Source organism: Bufo bufo, chromosome 1 (assembly GCF_905171765.1).
Source record: "Bufo bufo chromosome 1, aBufBuf1.1, whole genome shotgun sequence".
Lineage (NCBI taxonomy): Eukaryota > Metazoa > Chordata > Amphibia > Anura > Bufonidae > Bufo > Bufo bufo.
Window position 1 is genome coordinate 526,259,391 of NC_053389.1, and position 16,989 is coordinate 526,276,379.

Consider the following 16,989-nt stretch of genomic DNA (forward strand, 5'->3'; position numbering starts at 1 on the left):
ACTGCAGAGCAATCTCCAGCTATGTGCTGCACATACAGCCACAGTGTGCCTGCATTACAGTGCCACCCAAATATTAACTCCCCCGCCTCCCCTCGTATTCTCTCTGACATGGAAGATACAAGTGAGCAGACACCAGGGGGCACTCTTTATGTATGTTCCAAGACCTGCTCCATTATCTATGATGAGTGCAAAGAAGAGAATATAGAGCTACTGAATAATAACAATACTCCATTCTTTGCATGTTAGGGGAGGCACTGCCTGAGCTACATATATTAGGTTGGCGGGTGTCCCATTCCCTGCTCTGCAGCCAATCAGCTGTTTGAAGGGGACACGGCACTTGCACAGGCCCTGCACCCTCTGCTGCCTAGATTGTAGTGGAGGTGCAGTATAGTTATAGCTGTTGTGTCCTGTTCAAGTAAATGGGAGAAGAAGCTGTAATTACACTGGACCGCCACTGCAAAGGAGACTTGCATGAGTCCTGTTGCCCCTTCATACAGCTGATCGGCGGGGTGCCAGGAGTCGGGCCACCCACCAATCTGATATTGAGGGCCTATCCTGAGGTATCTTCCAGAGAAAGAGAGCAGTTTAGTTAGTGCCACCTAGCAGAAGCAGCTTCCTATGAGTCGTGTATGGATATACAGTACAGACCAAAAGTTTGGACACACCTTCTCATTCAAAGAGTTTTCTTTATTTTCTTGACTATGAAAATTGTAGATTCACACTGAAGGCATCAAAACTATAAATTAACACATGTGGAATTGTATACATAACAAACAAGTGTGAAACAACTGAAAATATGTCATATTCTAGGTTCTTCAAAGTAGCCACCTTTTGCTTTGATTACTGCTTTGCACACTCTTGGCATTCTCTTGATGAGCTTCAACCCCTGAAATGGTTTTCACTTCACAGGTGTGCCCTGTCAGGTTTAATAAGTGGGATTTCTTGCCTTATAAATGGGGTTGGGACCATCAGTTGCGTTGAGGAGAAGTCAGGTGGATACACAGCTGATAGTCCTACTGAATAGACTGTTAGAATTTGTATTATAGCAAGAAAAAAGCAGCTAAGTAAAGAAAAACGAGTGGCCATCATTACTTTAAGAAATGAAGGTCAGTCAATCGAGATGGTTTGGGGTGAGCTGGACCGCAGAGTGAAGGCAAAAGGTCCAACAAGTGCTAAGCATCTCTGGGAACTCCTTCAAGACTGTTGGAAGACCATTTCAGGGGACTACCTCTTAAAGCTCATCAAGAGAATGCCAAGAGTGTGCAAAGCAGTAATCAAAGCAAAAGGTGGCTACTTTGAAGAACCTAGAATATGACATATTTTCAGTTGTTTCACACTTGTTTGTTAGGCCTCCTGCACACGAACGTATTTTTTTGCGGTCCGCAAAAACGGGTCCCGTTTTTCCGTGATCCGTGACCGTTTTTTCGTCCGTGGGTCTTCCTTGATTTTTGGAGGATCCACGGACATGAAAAAAAAGTCGTTTTGGTGTCCGCCTGGCCGTGCGGAGCCAAACGGATCCGTCCTGAATTACAATGCAAGTCAATGGGGACGGATCCGTTTGACGTTGACACAATATGGTGCCATTTCAAACGGATCCGTCCCCATTGACTTTCAATGTAAAGTCTGGAGTCCCTTTTATACCATCGGATCGGAGTTTTCTCCAATCCGATGGTATATTTTAACTTGAAGCGTCCCCATCACCATGGGAACGCCTCTATGTTAGAATATGCTGTCGGATATGAGTTAGATCGTGAAACCTCATTTCCGACAGTATATTCTAACACAGAGGCGTTCCCATGGTGATGGGGACGCTTCTAGTTAGAATATACTACAAACTGTGTACATGACTGCCCCCTGCTGCCTAGCAGCATCCGATCTCTTACAGGGGGCCGTGATCAGCACAATTAACCCCTCAAGTGCCGCACCTGAAGGGGTTAATTGTACTATCATATCCCCCTGTAAGAGATCAGGGCTGCCAGGCAGCAGGGGGCAGACCTGATCTCATAGTGGTCGTAACTATGAAGTCGATTCAGCGCTGACCGCGGCATAGAAGGGGTTAATGCGCCGGCATGTGTGTTTTCACTGATGCCGGCACATACAGCAGGGGTCCAGCTAACGGGAACAGCCGGTCCCCTACAGCTCCTGTACCCGCCCGATCAGCGGGCCGTAATAGTACGGCGCTGGGCGGCAAGTCACGTCCCGCTGTGCCGTATTATTACGGTGCTGGTCAGGAAGGGGTTAAACCAGCACCTGGATCTGCATTCTTATGTAATTAAAAATTTAGCATAGACACTGAGTTATTCAATAAAATGTATCTGTATAGCGCCACCTGCTGTTTGACCTGCTCACTGAGAAGGCCGCACATGCCCAGTTTCATCCTTCAACTGCCTCCTGAGCTGTGATAGGGAGAGCTGAGACACGCCCCTTAGCTGCAGCAGATAAGACCCTCACCTTGAGCTGTCAGCTTGATATAAATCTAGCAGAGCAATGAATGGGGAGATCTCTGGATCCATGTGAGGTACAGGACTGGTTCTAGCTTTGTTAGAAAGAGATTGTCATGCACTACAGTAAATGATTTCAGATTTTTATTTTTTACACTAGTCTTGGGATAAGCCCCTAAACTTGGCAGTCTAGAGAGCCATGGCTGCCGTAGCAACTAAACTACTCCTGCAATCTCATGGGGGAGGAGGGCTTGCTTCTTTCACTGGGAGTATCCCACTCCTGGAAAATGATAACTCAGATGCAAATGCACAGCATTTGAGCGATTAAAAAAGTCTGTGATCATCAGACTGCTGGCAGATATCTGCTGTTTAAAACAGCATGCACCCACCAGTTATGGCGTCCACTCAGATACTGAGCAGGCTCCATCTTTAACCCTTAGAGGACCATGTGATTTTTTTATTTTTGCGTATTAGTTCTTTACTCTCCTCCTTCCCAGAGCCATAACTTTTTTCATAATTTTTTTTTCACGTAGCCGGTCTTGTTTTTTTTGCGGGACATGTTGTACTTTCTAATTACAGAGATCGCCTTGACGTGTGGCAGACGGGCCCAAATAATTTTGTACAGAAAGTATTTGCCAAGCATCTCTAATTTACATAATATGCATAGCATTAGCATTAGAATACTTTTTTGTATTTTATTTGGTTTGCGGAGTGCTGTTGCATTGTATTTTTTACGTTGTACTTTCTAATGGTACCATTTAATATTGCATATGATGTAGTGGGGAGCTGGAAAAAAAATTCAAATGGGGTGGAATTGGAAAAATGTTAGTTTTTTTACAGTGTTCCCTATAGTGTAAAATTTACCTGTTACCTTCATTCACCAGGTCAGTACGATTACAACAATACACAGTTGTATAGTTTTTCTTGCGTTTTAATGCTGGAAAAAAAAACTTGAAAAAAATTATTTTCTTCTTTTCATCACTATATTCTGATCCCTATAATTTTTGTAGTTATGTGTACAGAGCTTTATGAGGGTTAATTTTTTGCAGGGCGATCTGTACTTTTTAGTGATACAATTTTAAAGTGTGTATAACTTTTTCATCACTTTTTATTTAATGTTTTTGGTGAAGTGACAAAAAATGACGAATTGGCGGTTTATAATTTTTTTCCCATTACACTATTCACTGTATGGGATAAATTGTTGTTATATTGTTATATTTTAATAGTACGGGTGTTTTCAGATGTGATGATGCCTATAATTTTTTATTTGATTTTGATTTTGGGGAAAGGGAGTGATTTGAACTATTATCTTTTTTTATTTTTAAAAACTTTTTTTTAAACTTTTTTTTAAGTCACCCTAGGTGACTATAACTAGCAGTTATTAGATTACCAATTGTGTTCTGTGATGGGTATATATCCATCAAAGAACACACCATTCACTCTAGTTCAATACAGTGCTGCCACCTGCTGGCCTGTATTGGAATATTTCAGTGATGGGTATCAGAGCCTGCTTGAGGGGCGTGAGCTGTGATAAATCTGAAAAGTGAAGCTTATTCACATAGCTAACCACATGCACTTTCCCACCAACCGCTCAGAATTCGAGTGGTGTAAAAATGCAGAAAGTTGCAATTTTTTGTGCAAAAAAGCCCAAAAAGCCCTATTTCCTGTCTTCTTAAGCCAGAATGCTGGAGTGCAGGGCTGATTGTCACAATAGGGATCAGTGAAGCCCTGATTCCACCCGTAGCATTGTCTCTACCTACTTGCACAATCTGCCCTAGATGATGGCCCACAACTGGATAGAAGTCCCTTCCTTACTAAGTCCAGGAGCCTACGTAGAATAGTGTAAAGGACAAAATGAAAAATGTAATGACAGATGCACAGATCGGAAAATGGACAACTAATCCCAAGAGTGCCAGAACCGAACTAAGACTGAGATGCAAACTCACAAGCCAAAGTCAATACCAGGAGAATCCAAACAAAGCCCAAATAATAAATCGAGAACATACCAAGGCAGAGGTCACACCAGGAAGTCACGTCAAAATCCAAATTGGCAGGCAAAGGGGAAAGTATGGTAACAGGCATAGATCGGTAATCCAGAAGTCAAATGTAAGCATAAATCAGGCTAGTGCGGTGCAGAAACCAATCACAAGCACTATGTGTCACGTGACTGGTGACGTCACCGCTCTGGACGAGCCAGCGCTAATTTTCATTGGCTAGTGCCTGGCCTAATTGCCATAGAGACAGGATTCCAGCACTTGCTGGGGAGAGTACCCGCCGGCAAAGGTATGGAGGTAACATTAAAGGGGTTGGCCACTTTCTAGCTACTTGTGACCTATGTGTTTGTAAGAGGATTATATTGCACTTACTAATATAGTTTTTGTTAAAATTTTGCACAATTTTCTATATTTCATTAGGTATGCCCCCTTGTTTGCTAAGTCTTTTGTGCTGTCCACATATAGGTACTGTCCATAAAATGGCCGCTGATGGAGGGTCATGTGACCAGACAAATCATCTCCGTGTGATGTCCCTTGCATTCCAGCACACTGCACCTCCACTAAACTGCCAACAGTGCAAGTGCAGATGACAGGTGCGGCATATTTGAAAACAGGAGACATCACACGGAGGTGATCTGCCTGGTCACATGACCCTCTATAAGCAGCCATCTTATGGACAGGACCTCTGTGTGAACAGCACAAAAAACCTTGCAAACAAGGGGGCATATTGAAAATGGTGCAGAATTTCAACAAAGGCTATGTTAGTAAATGTCTTATAATCATCTTACAAACAAATAGGTCAACAGTAACCAGAAAGTGGCCAACCTCTTTAATGATGGCAGCGCTGCTGGCCTGTGACACTGATAAATTCCATCCATTGTTTTCCTTGTTTATTGACTGAGCCCATGGCATGTCCTATTGCTGTAACCCACGTGTAGCTCTCTTCTGTGAGAGTGCATGTACTTGGTTCTCTGCTCCACAAGGTCAGCTATAAATACCGAGCACTTCATGATTATTTTTAGACAGCGTGTATGACTTTTTTTCTTCAGGCTTCTGCCCTTGTCACAAGTGAAGGCCTCTGTTTAGTCATGTTCTAATGAGGACTGGAAAAGGTGAGAAAAGCTTTATCTGTTGCCTTAAACACATTTATCTAACAAAGGAACATTAGTAAACTACTAGTGAGAGCTGAATGGCCAACTAACTGTGTGCAGAGCTATTCAGGATGTCCTCTGGGACTAGCAGAGAAAGCTTAGAAAGTCCACATTGTGCAGTATATGTTCACATATACATCAGTACCGGCACTCTTCTGCATGCACTGGTATTTCGCCTGTTTTTTGTCAGTATCTGCAATGGAGTCTCCTGCCGGAACCTCTGCCGCAGATGTGAACCTAGCCTACTCTGTATAGTGAACTGGCCCCGAAGACTGCTAGTACATATGCTTTCCTCACTTCTGCACAGGTTCAATGTACAGTGCTAGCAGCCTGGTCTCTGATGTCTGCACTTAGTCAATACTAGGTGTACATTACAGAGTATGCTGAACCCTGTAAACTGGTGAGCCCTTTTAAAGTGTAACTGTCATTTTTTTCAATACAAAAAAGATGGGGTAAGCACTTGAACATTTTTTGTAATATACTTTGATAGGGAAAGGTGTTTCTTTTTACTAGAAAACAGGGTGTAAACAGTCTTCTTAGCAACAATCTGAGCACTGCTAAGCAGAGTTCGTTTTCAGCGTTCTGACCACTGAAGATGACTATGTGGAATATAAAGAGTCAGAGTCGTCATAGAAACATAGAATGTGTCGGCAGATAAGAACCATTTGGCCCATCTAGTCTGCCCAATATACTAAATACTATGGATAGCCCTTGGCCCTATCTTATATGAAGGATGGCCTTATGCCTATCCCATGCACGCTTAAAACCTTCACTGTATTTGCAGCTACCACTTCTCTAGGAAGGCTATTCCATGCATCCACTACTCTCTCAGTAAAGTAATACTTCCTGATATTACTTTTAAACCTTTGCCCCTCTAATTTAAAACGATGTCCTCTTGTAGCAGTTTTTTCAGAGTCAGGCTTTTCTCTCTTGCCTCTTAGTTACTGAGTGCAGGGAGGAGAGAGAAGAACTGGACTGACAGCACTTAGCACTTAGTCTATCTTCCCTGCACTCACTAACTGAAAAGCAAGGGTAATAGAGATAAATGAGTAGAGCTGCTGGCAACAAGTCAGATAGGCAGAAAGGGCACATATGGGGAAGCAGGGGATGAGGCGGTGAGATAAGAGGGCCTACCTCTGTATGTTCCACATAGTTGTCTTCAATGCTCAGTAGAATGTTGAAGATGAGCCATCCTTAGCAATGCTCAGTGTTAAAGGGATGTTCCGAGACTTTTTACCTGATGAACTATCCTGTGGATAGTTCATCAGTATCTGAACGGTGGGGGTCCAACACCTGACTGTTTGAGAAGGTCGTGGCATTCACAAGAGCTTTCCCTATGTCCATCTTGTTTCAAAGTTCGGTTCGGGTACCCGAACTTGACCCCGAGCCCCAGAGAAGTCAATGGGGACCCAAACTTTGGTGCTGTAAAATGGCTGTAATATAGTCATCGAATGGGCTAGAGGGCTGCAAAATGGTAAGAGCAAAAAGTAAGAGCAGGACAATTGCCCTGCAAACAAATGTGGGTAGAGAAATGACTTAAAATAACTTAGAATAGAAAAAAATAAAAAATAATCTTGAACCAGGAGGCGGAGGTCCAAGTGGAGTAGGAGGTTGAGGAGGCGATGGACGTCTAGGTGGAAGAGGCGGAGGAGGTTGCCACCAATGGTTTTTTTTGTTTGTTTTTTCTTTCAAAGTTCCCAGCGCACTTGAAAGATGGCTAGGTGTGGCCGGTATACTTCTCTACTCTGCCCAAGGTACGGACAAATCCTGCGGGATCCATGCCTGTTTCATTTTAATGAACGTGAGCTTGTCCACGTTGGCTGTGGATAGGCGGACGCACCTGTCCGTGATCACACCCCCAGTCATTCTAAACACACGTTCGGTCTTTATCAGCTGGTGGTGCTGGATGTTGTGGCATGCTGACAAAGCTTTCCACATTTCGGCCATACTAACCCTCCCTTCTAAGGTGGTGCCGGTGCCCCAGCTGCATTGGCGACTTTCTCCTCCGCCTCCTGCTTCCACTGTGTCCCCGCTGTTAGGTGGGAACGCCATCAGTAGTACATCTACCAGCCTGCGCTTGTATTTACGCATCTTCCGATCCTGCTTCAGTGACGGAAATAGACGGCACGTTGTCCTTGTAGCGGGGATCCAGCAGGGTGGCCACCCATAAATCAGCATTGGTAACAATCAGGGCAACTCAGTGGTCATTGTGCAGGCACTGCAGCAAGTACTTGCTCATGTGTTTCAGACTGCCCAGAGGCAACGACAAGCTGTCCTTGGTGGGAGGTGTATTGTCTGTGTCCTCTGTATCCCCCCAGCCATGCTCCATTGATGCCCGTGAGCTGTTTTGCTGTGAACATGGTTCCTCCTCATCATCGTCCTCCAAAACCCACCTTACAAGCCACCTATGGTCAACTGGCCTGATAACTGTATGAATGATCCCTGTTCCTCCTCCTGTGCCTCTCATCGATCATCACCTCAAGCGTTTTTTCAAGGAGGCATAAAAGTGGGATAGTAATGCTGATGATGGTGTTGTCAGTGCTGGCCATGTTGCTGGAGTACTTGAAACAGCGCAACACGGCACACACGTCCCGCATGGAGGCCCACTCGGTGGTGAAGTGGTGCTGTTCCTCAGAGTGACTCACCAGTGCTGCAGCTGAAACTCCACTATCGCCTGCTGCTGCTCGCACAGTCTCTCCAGCATCTGCAAGGTGGAGTTCCACCTTCTGGGTATGTCGCATATGAGGCACTGAGCGGGAAGGTTACGATGCAGCGCAGACAGACGAGCAGCAGCAAAGAGAGAACGCTGAAAGCTCAGGTTTAGAACATTTATGCCTCACTTCAGGATCTGACTGCACAGCATGCAAACCACCCGTGTCTGCTGTGCGGCTGGCGCTGCATGACCACCTCCTCTTACTCCGAACTGCATGCGTCACTCAGATGACCTTGATTCCATGTGGGGTCTAGGACCTCATCGTCCTCCACATCATCTTCGACCCACTCCTCAACCCTGCCCTCCTTGCTGGTCTACACACTGCAGAAAGCCGCAGTAGTTGACACCTGTGTTTCGTCATCATCATCAGAGACGTGCTGCAGTGGACCTCCCATGTACTCATCCTCAAACATAAGTGGTTGGGCATCAGTGCACTCAATTTCTTCCACTTCTAGGGCAGGGCTAGGTAGATGGCCCACGGAACCCCTCCAGCAAAGTCATCAAAATGCATAAGTGACTGCTACATGACTTGGGGCTCAGACTGCTTGGCTGATATGCAAGGGGTTGAGGTGGTAGACAGATGCCCATGGGCCGCCGGTGCCAACTCTGCACTTTCAGCATGGGACCAGGTGGAAGACAATATGCAGGAACTGGCAGCAACGTCAAGCATCCAATCTAATACCGAATCTACTTTTTATGGCCTCACCATTCGTACAGTGGTATTCGTGCCTACAAAATGACACAGAACGTTCTGTCAACTGTGCAGCAGAGGAAGGTGTTTCATTTGGGCACGTAGCTGGCACAAATCGAGGACCTCCTCTCCCTGCAGCAGGAGTTCCACCAACACCAGCAGCACCATGGCCATGTCCCTTATTTGATGCTCTCCTCATTCTTTGAGGGCACTCACAAAATTGGCAGACTGATTAACTATTCTATTACAGAGTGACAGATGCAAAGGAGATGTTTTGCACCCCAAAAAATGGGTTTATGTCACCCACAGAATTAACAGACTAATTAACTATTCTATTTCTGTGTCACAAATGCAAAGTAGGTGTTTTGCAACCCAAAATATGGGTTTATGTCACCCACAGAGTTAACAGACTGATTAACTATTCTATTACAATGTGACGGATTTAAAGGAGGTGTATTGCACCACAAAAATGGCTATAGGTCACACACACAATTAACAGCCCGATTAAGTATTGTATTTCCTTCTTACTGGTACAAAGGTGTTATATTGCACCCCAAAAAATGTCTATAGGTCACCCACAGAAGTAGCAGCACGATTAAGTATTATATTTCTGTGTTACTGGTACAAAGGTGTTATATTGCACCCCAAAAAACGTCTATAGGTCAACCACAGCCAGATAACAAGCCTAACACTGTCCCTCACTGCAGCAGCGTCCTCTCCCTACACTAGTTAGAGCAGAATGGCGGAGCAACACATGATCCGGCATTTATGCTGCGCCAGCCAATCACAGCCAATGCTAGACATGACTGTGATGGCTTCAAAGTGGCCAAAGCCTAAAAGCTTGTTGATTGGCTGTGCTGCAGACTTTTAACAAGCTTTAGCATCCAAACACGGACTTCCACGGCAAAGGTCGGGTTTGGGTGCCCGGACACCGTAATGTTCGGTATGAACCCGAACATTCCGGTCCGGGTTCGCTCATCCCTAGTCATCAGTTAAAAAGTCTTGGAAAAAAACTTTAATAAGAAGACTTTTTACAATCTGTTTTCTAGCAGAGATAAACACTTTTCGCTAATGAGATATATTACAAAAATGCTTCGCAGACCTGTCTCTGCACTATATTGAGAAAAACGAAGTCACAGTTACAACCATTGGTGTGACCAGTCGTACCCACGAAATAACAGTACTATTTGTATTAGTAAAATATTTAAATATGTTTGTTTTCTGTTTACATAGCCATATCAGCTTGTTTTTTGCAGGGCAAGTTGCACTTTTTAATTGTGACATTTATTCCAGTGCTGCCCATAATTATTCATACCCCTGGCAAATTTTTACTTAAAGTTACCTTTATTTAACCAGCAAGTACTTTTTTGACAGGAAATGACATAGGTGTCTCCCAAAAGATAATAAGACGATGTACGAGAGGCATTATTGTGGGAAAAAAAACATTTCTCAGCTTTTATTTACATTTGAGCAAAAAGTGTCCAGTCCAAAATTATTCATACCCTTCTCAATAATCAATAGAAAAGCCTTTATTGGCTATTACAGCAATCAAACGCTTCCTATAATTGCAGACCAGCTTTTTGCATGTCTCCACAGGTATTTTTGCCCATTCATCTTTAGCAATGAGCTCCAAATCTTTCAGGTTGGAGGGTCTTCTTGCCATCACCCTGATCTTTGGCTTCCTCCACAGATTCTCAATTGGATTCAAGTCTGGACTCTGGCTGGGCCACTCCAAAACGTTAATGTTGTCTGCTAACCATTTCTTCACCACTTTTGCTGTGTGTTTTGGGTCATTGTCATGCTGAAATGTCCATTGGTGCCCAAGGCCATTTCTCTGCAGACTGCCTGATGTTGTCATTGAGAATCCTCATGTATTGCTCTTTTTTTATGGTGCCGTTTACTGTGATTAGGTTCCCTGGTCCATTGGCTGAAAAACACCCCCAAAGCATTAGGTTCCCACCACCATGTTTGACAGTGGGGATGGTGTTCTTTGGGTTGAAGGCTTTTCCTTTTTTATGCCAAATGAAGGAAACATCATTGTGACCAAACAATTCGATTTTTGTTTCATCTGACGATAACACAGAAGACCAGAAGTCTTCTTCTTTCTCCAGATGAGCTTTTGCAAAGTCCAAGCAAGCTTTTGTGTGCCTTATCTGGAGAAGTGGCGTCCTTCTTGGTCTGAATCTGTGGAACCCAGCAGTTTGCAGTGTCCGTTGGATTGTCTGCCTTGAAACATTGCCACCAACAGAGCCCAGATTCACCAGGATGGCCTTGGTGGTGATCCTTGGATTCTTTTTCACCTCTCTAACTATCCTCCTGGCCAGCACAGGTGTCACTTTTGGCTTCCGACCATGTCCTCTGATATTTTCCACAGTGCGGAACATCTTGTATTTTTTGCTCAAATGTAAATAAAAGCTGATAAATGTTTTTTTTTCCACAATAATGCCCCTTGTACATCGTTTTATTATCTTTTGGCAGACACCTATGTCATTTCCTGTCCAAAAATTACTTGCTGGCTGAATAACAGGAACTTTAAGTCAAAATTTGCCAGGGGTATGAATAATTATGGGCAGCACTGTATTGTGTATGATGTAGTAGGAAGCTGGAAATTCTAAATGGGGTGGAAATGGAAATAAAAAATGCAGTTCTGCCATTTTTACAGATATGTTTCTGCAGGTCAGTACAATCACAACAATACCAAATTTACCGTATATAGTTTTTCTTGTGTTTTCATACAATTAAAAAAAATCACTAAATAAATAAATAAAAAATCTTGGCATCAACATATTCTGACCCCCGTAACTTTTTTAGATTTACATCTATGGATCCGTGTGAGGGCTCAATATTTGTAGTCTGTATTTTTTTATCTGCGTTTTTCATTGATACTATTGGGGTGATCTCATCACGGGGTTGCCATTCACCTGCATTCCTGGTAAATGACAGCTCTGAGGCTATGGCATCTGAGGGGATTATCACAGATTCTGCCACCAGGTGTCTGCTAAAATCATTTATTATAAAAAAAATCAGGGTTATATTATAAATGCATATCTACAATTATTTTACAACCCCAATTCCAAAAGTTGGGACACTCTGTGAAATGTAAAAAAATGTAAATAAAACCAGAATGCAATGACTTGCAAATCTCATAGACTCATATTTTATTCACATTAGATAATAGAACACATATCAAATGTTAAAATGTTAAAATTGAGACATTTTACCATGTCACGAAAAAATGTTAACTAATTTAGAACTTGATGCCAGCATCTCAAAAAAGTTGGGACAGGGACATGTCTACCAACAATCCGTAAACGTTTGGGAAGCGAGGAGACCAATTGCTGAAGCCGTGGGAGAGGAATGTTGTTCCATTTTTGCCTGATGTAGGATTCCAGCTGCTCAATTGTCTTGGGTCTTCTTTGCTGGATTTTTTGTTTTATAATGCATCAAATGTTTTCTATTGATTGCTTCTACAATGCATTGTACAGCTTATGCTGTACAATGCATTAGAATGTGACCATCGAGGTGCCATTATAAAGTCACCATCAGGGTATGCCAAAAAATACGCACACTGGCATTGGTGTTATTACAGTATTGCTTTTGCTGTAACACTGAAAATATGAGTTTCTTGAAGGATTCTGCAATGTAGAACTTGCTAGCAAGCTGTATGGAACAACTAAGACAGTGACCAGTCCCTTACTCACTCTCTATGCTAAGCTTTACCTAATTAAATTCTAAAAGCTACCCAATTATATCTCCCTATAGTTCCCCTATGATGTCCCTAGTAACTTAGTATCTGCAATTGTTTTTTGGCAGACGCAGCCACAACACAATCAAAAATAAGAACATAATGGCGTCTGGCTTATTCTCAGCAGCAGGACCTGGCTGAATACTGCTCCCTTATTGGCTGATCAGGCTGTCTGTCAGCCCTTGAGCCAATCAGGGCAAGCCCTCCCCCTTCCCTCCCAGGAACATGTGATCCTTCATTTTCTTCCTTCCTGTTGTTTTCCCCGAGAATGTTCACATTAAAATGGCTCTAGGAGCCATTTTTGCATGATTCATCCAAAATGAATTGCTAAAACTTTGGATTCGTTTGGTAGATGCATTTTTGTGAAATTTATAATGCATCTGATCAGTGTAGAATCAATTAACCCATCTCTAATTGGCATACATTTACTTAAACTGGTTCCTATCAATGCATTTTATTTCCTTTCACATTTATTTATTTATTTATTTTACACACTTATATAATGCTACTATATTTCCTAATGTTGAGTGATCCAAAAATCATATGTACCCAAAAATAATACCAATAAAAATGTCAACTCTTCCTGCAAAAAAACAAACCCCTACACAAGACAATTGGCAGAAAAAAAAATATATATATGGCTTTCAGAAAATAGAGACAGAAAAATATGTTTTAAAAAAAATATATGCTTTATTATGTAAAACTGAAAAAAAAATAATATATATATATATTTGGTATCTTGCATTCATAACAACATGCTTTATAAAAATAACACATGATCTATCCTGTCAGGTGAATATTGTAAAAAACTAAAATAAAAACTGTGCCAGGACATCCATTTGTTTGTTACCTTGCCTCACAAAAATCATAACATCGAGTGATCAAAATTCATATTTACCCCAAAATAGTACCAACAAAACTGTCATCTTATACAGTAGTTTCCAAAATTGGGTCACATTTTGGAAGTTTTTACTATAGGGTGCATCAAGGGGTCATCAAACGTGACATGGTGGAAAACCAATCCAGCAAAATCTGGCATCCAAAAACCATATGGCCTTTCCTTCTGTGTCCTGCTGTGTGCCCATACAGCAGTTCACGACCACATATGAAGAGTTTCAGTAAATAGCAGAGTTAGGGTAATAGATATTTAGTTTTGTTTGGCCGTTAACCCTTGCTGTGTCACAGGAAAAAACGGATTAAAGTGGAAAATCTGCCAAAAAAAAGTGAAATTTTGAAATGTAATCTCCATTTTCCTTTAATTCTTGTGGAACACCTAAAGGGTTAACAAAATTATTAAAATCAGTTTTGAATAACTTGAGGGGTGTAGTTTCTAAAATGGTGTAATTTTTGGGTTTCTATTATGCAAGGCCCTCAAAGTGACTTCATAACTCAACTGGTCCTTAATAAGTGTGTTTTGGAAATTTTCTTTTTTTAGAATTTTAAGAATTGCTTCTAAAGTTCTAAGCCTTCTAATGTCTTAAAAAAATTAAATGACATTTAAAAAATGATGTCATCATAAAGTAGACATATGGGAAATGTAATAACTGTTTTATGTGGTATCACTATCTGTTTTAAAAGCAGAGAAATATAATTTTTTTAAATTGTGAATTTTTCTAAATTTCTGGTAAATTTTAGATTTTTGTCATTAATAAAGGTGAAATATATTGACTCAAATTTATGACTGTCATGAAGTACAATGTGTCACGAGAAAACAATCTCAGAATTGCTTGTAGAAGTTATTACCACAGAAAGTGACACATGTCAGATTTGCAAAAAATGGCCTGGGCAGGAAGGTGAAAACTGGCCCAGGGTAGAAGGCTATGTACACAATTATGCAACCCTTTTAATTTTTGTTCCAATGTATCTAATATGCAAAATGACTCACCATTGCAATAGGACAAATTTTCTATTGTTTGTGGCTACAACGCCTATGCAGACCTACCAACAAGTAAACCCTTTGAAGTCTGATCCTGCAGTCATACTCCCTAAAATCAGATAAAAATTTATTGTCCAGCATGGCAGGATAAAACTCTTCTTTATTAGATATTAGCATGAAATGCTGCCTTTTAAATAGGGAGGCTTCCTGGATTTTAATTCCAAAACACATCTTGATTTAAATCTAAAGAGAGAAATAATGCATTAGTATGAACAATGGTTGTAGCAATGGTAGGTAGAATTTCTGATTTATATATTGATAATCACTGTTTTATATGTTGGCTGGTAACATCAAACATACCGTACATCAGTACGAAGTAGGTAACATGTCCTTTTGGATCATGACCTCATTGGATTTAAACACTATAGCGGTTTGTCTATTGTAGGACAACGCGTTGGTAGTTTGTTGATTCTGGTGGTTGATGGTTTGTTGAGTCTGGTGGTTGATGGTTTGTTGATTCTGGTGGTTGATGGTTTGTTCATTCTGGTGGTTGATGATGAAGATTAACTTGGATTTTATGCATATCTAATAAAGAAGGGCTATATCCTGACATGCTGGTCATTTTTTTCATCTGATCTGGTTCCTGCTTTCAAGTGAAGTCCGTGCAATGGAAGCTACAGGCCTGAGCTCCGGTGAACGGACTCATCTCTTCTTATCTGTAAATGCCATAACATCCATTGTCTACCTCTTGCTAATGTACCAAATGTCCATTAGCAAAAGTATGGGACAGGAAGTATAGTTTCAGGGAAAAACTATTATTGTTTTTTGTGTTTTCTGTTTCCATGGAGACACATAGGTTACATGGAAGCTGGGGAAAATAAAATATGTTATAATGCTCTAACTCATATTAGTGTGAACATAGCCTAAATTCTGGTATACATAGGCCAGTTTAGATTTTTGATGTTTTGTGGCACACAACTAGAAATAAATAAAAAAAATTAGTAAAATTAGTACAGTATAAAGTTTCCAGTTGTGTGTTTGGCTAAAAAGCTATATCACAATGCAGTGTTTCAACTGTGCCCTAAGTGGTCCATCAAATACTTGAGGATGGAGGGGATAATTTGATATATAGAAGGACTGCATACACTGCTTATACACCACTTATAAGGAGGCTTACAAATGGCAAATGCCGCATTTACTGTTGCTCATTTATGCTATGTGGTGGCTGCCACCATCATTAAATCATGTTGTAAAGCCACCAAACAAGTACTGTTGTTTAATTTTATGACGTTTCATAAACCCACTCCTAAAATCGTGGAAATTTCAGAAAACTACATCCAAATATTGTTGGAAAGAAACACTCCTAAATAATTGCATTTTGTATGTTTTTTTTTCATACAGATTGCTTCAAATTACTTTAAAATATGGAGGAAACTGATGAAGACCAGCTAGACAGTTATGAAATCCAGTTGGGTATTCAAGAATCCTTCCAAGCTATTACAACTTCTGTTCGTCAAGATGGGTAAGAAAGTAGGTTCCTTTTTGCAAGCTGGATACTTGTAACCTACAGTAACTCGATATTTTGGTTTCCTAAGCTGCAAGACATGCTTGATGTGGTATGGGGAAAGACCACTGCTTTATACCAACATGTAACAATATTTCACATGCACCACAAGATTTACATTGTAATCATGGACATGATAAAGTTGAATGTTTTTAGTAGTTGAGGCAATCAGTAGGGTATTTTGGCCACAATGTGTTCATAAAGTAACAAGCTAGGGAGATTCAAGATATAATGACATACAGAATATAGTGTGCCGAAAACTGGCAAGTAGACTGCGTGATGGGTCAAAAGTTCTACGAACTTTAAACTTATGGAAAAGAATTATGGATCCTGTTTGGTGAAGAATATGAGAAGGCTAAGCTCTATTTTAGTATAACTCAAAGTGGTAAGTTAGCCAGGATAAAATTGCTAGGGGTCAATTAGGTATCTGTCCCTGAATCTGAGCTGTAGGATTAAAGGCTGGCATGTACATTTCCCTATCAGATTCACTCCAATGAGTAGGCGTGAGTAAGAAAAAGTGCTCTTGTAGAAAGTAATACATGAAATGTTCTGGCAGGATATTGGGCTTAGTACCAGAGCTAATAGACTGGTTACTTTAGGAAATATGAGCTAGCAATTTCCTCATTAATGCAAAGAAAATTTTCATAATTCATAAACATGTTCCATATAGCTCATATATCCAATGAAAAGACTAGTGGTTTCAAAGGTAGACTTTGACCTTAGCATGCATTTATTATAATAAGGACCTGGCATAAAGGAGTATGTGGAAATCTGATGAGGCTGTCTGGATCACTGTGCCATTTCATAAACTGTT

General features: G+C 41.3%; 1 protein-coding gene across 3 annotated transcripts in view; it reads left to right on the forward strand.

Annotated features, from left to right (window-relative positions):
• The first annotated feature begins 5,475 nt into the window (after positions 1-5,475).
• The window catches only part of ASB15 (ankyrin repeat and SOCS box containing 15), a 105,809-nt gene continuing 94,295 nt past the window's right edge, over positions 5,476-16,989 (forward strand). For all 3 annotated transcript variants that reach the window (XM_040411780.1, XM_040411789.1, XM_040411798.1), the window contains exons 1-2: positions 5,476-5,547; positions 16,013-16,133. In XM_040411780.1, the coding sequence (XP_040267714.1) occupies positions 16,036-16,133 (98 nt within the window). In that variant the 5' untranslated portion in view covers positions 5,476-5,547; positions 16,013-16,035. The remainder of the gene's footprint in view (positions 5,548-16,012; positions 16,134-16,989) is intronic.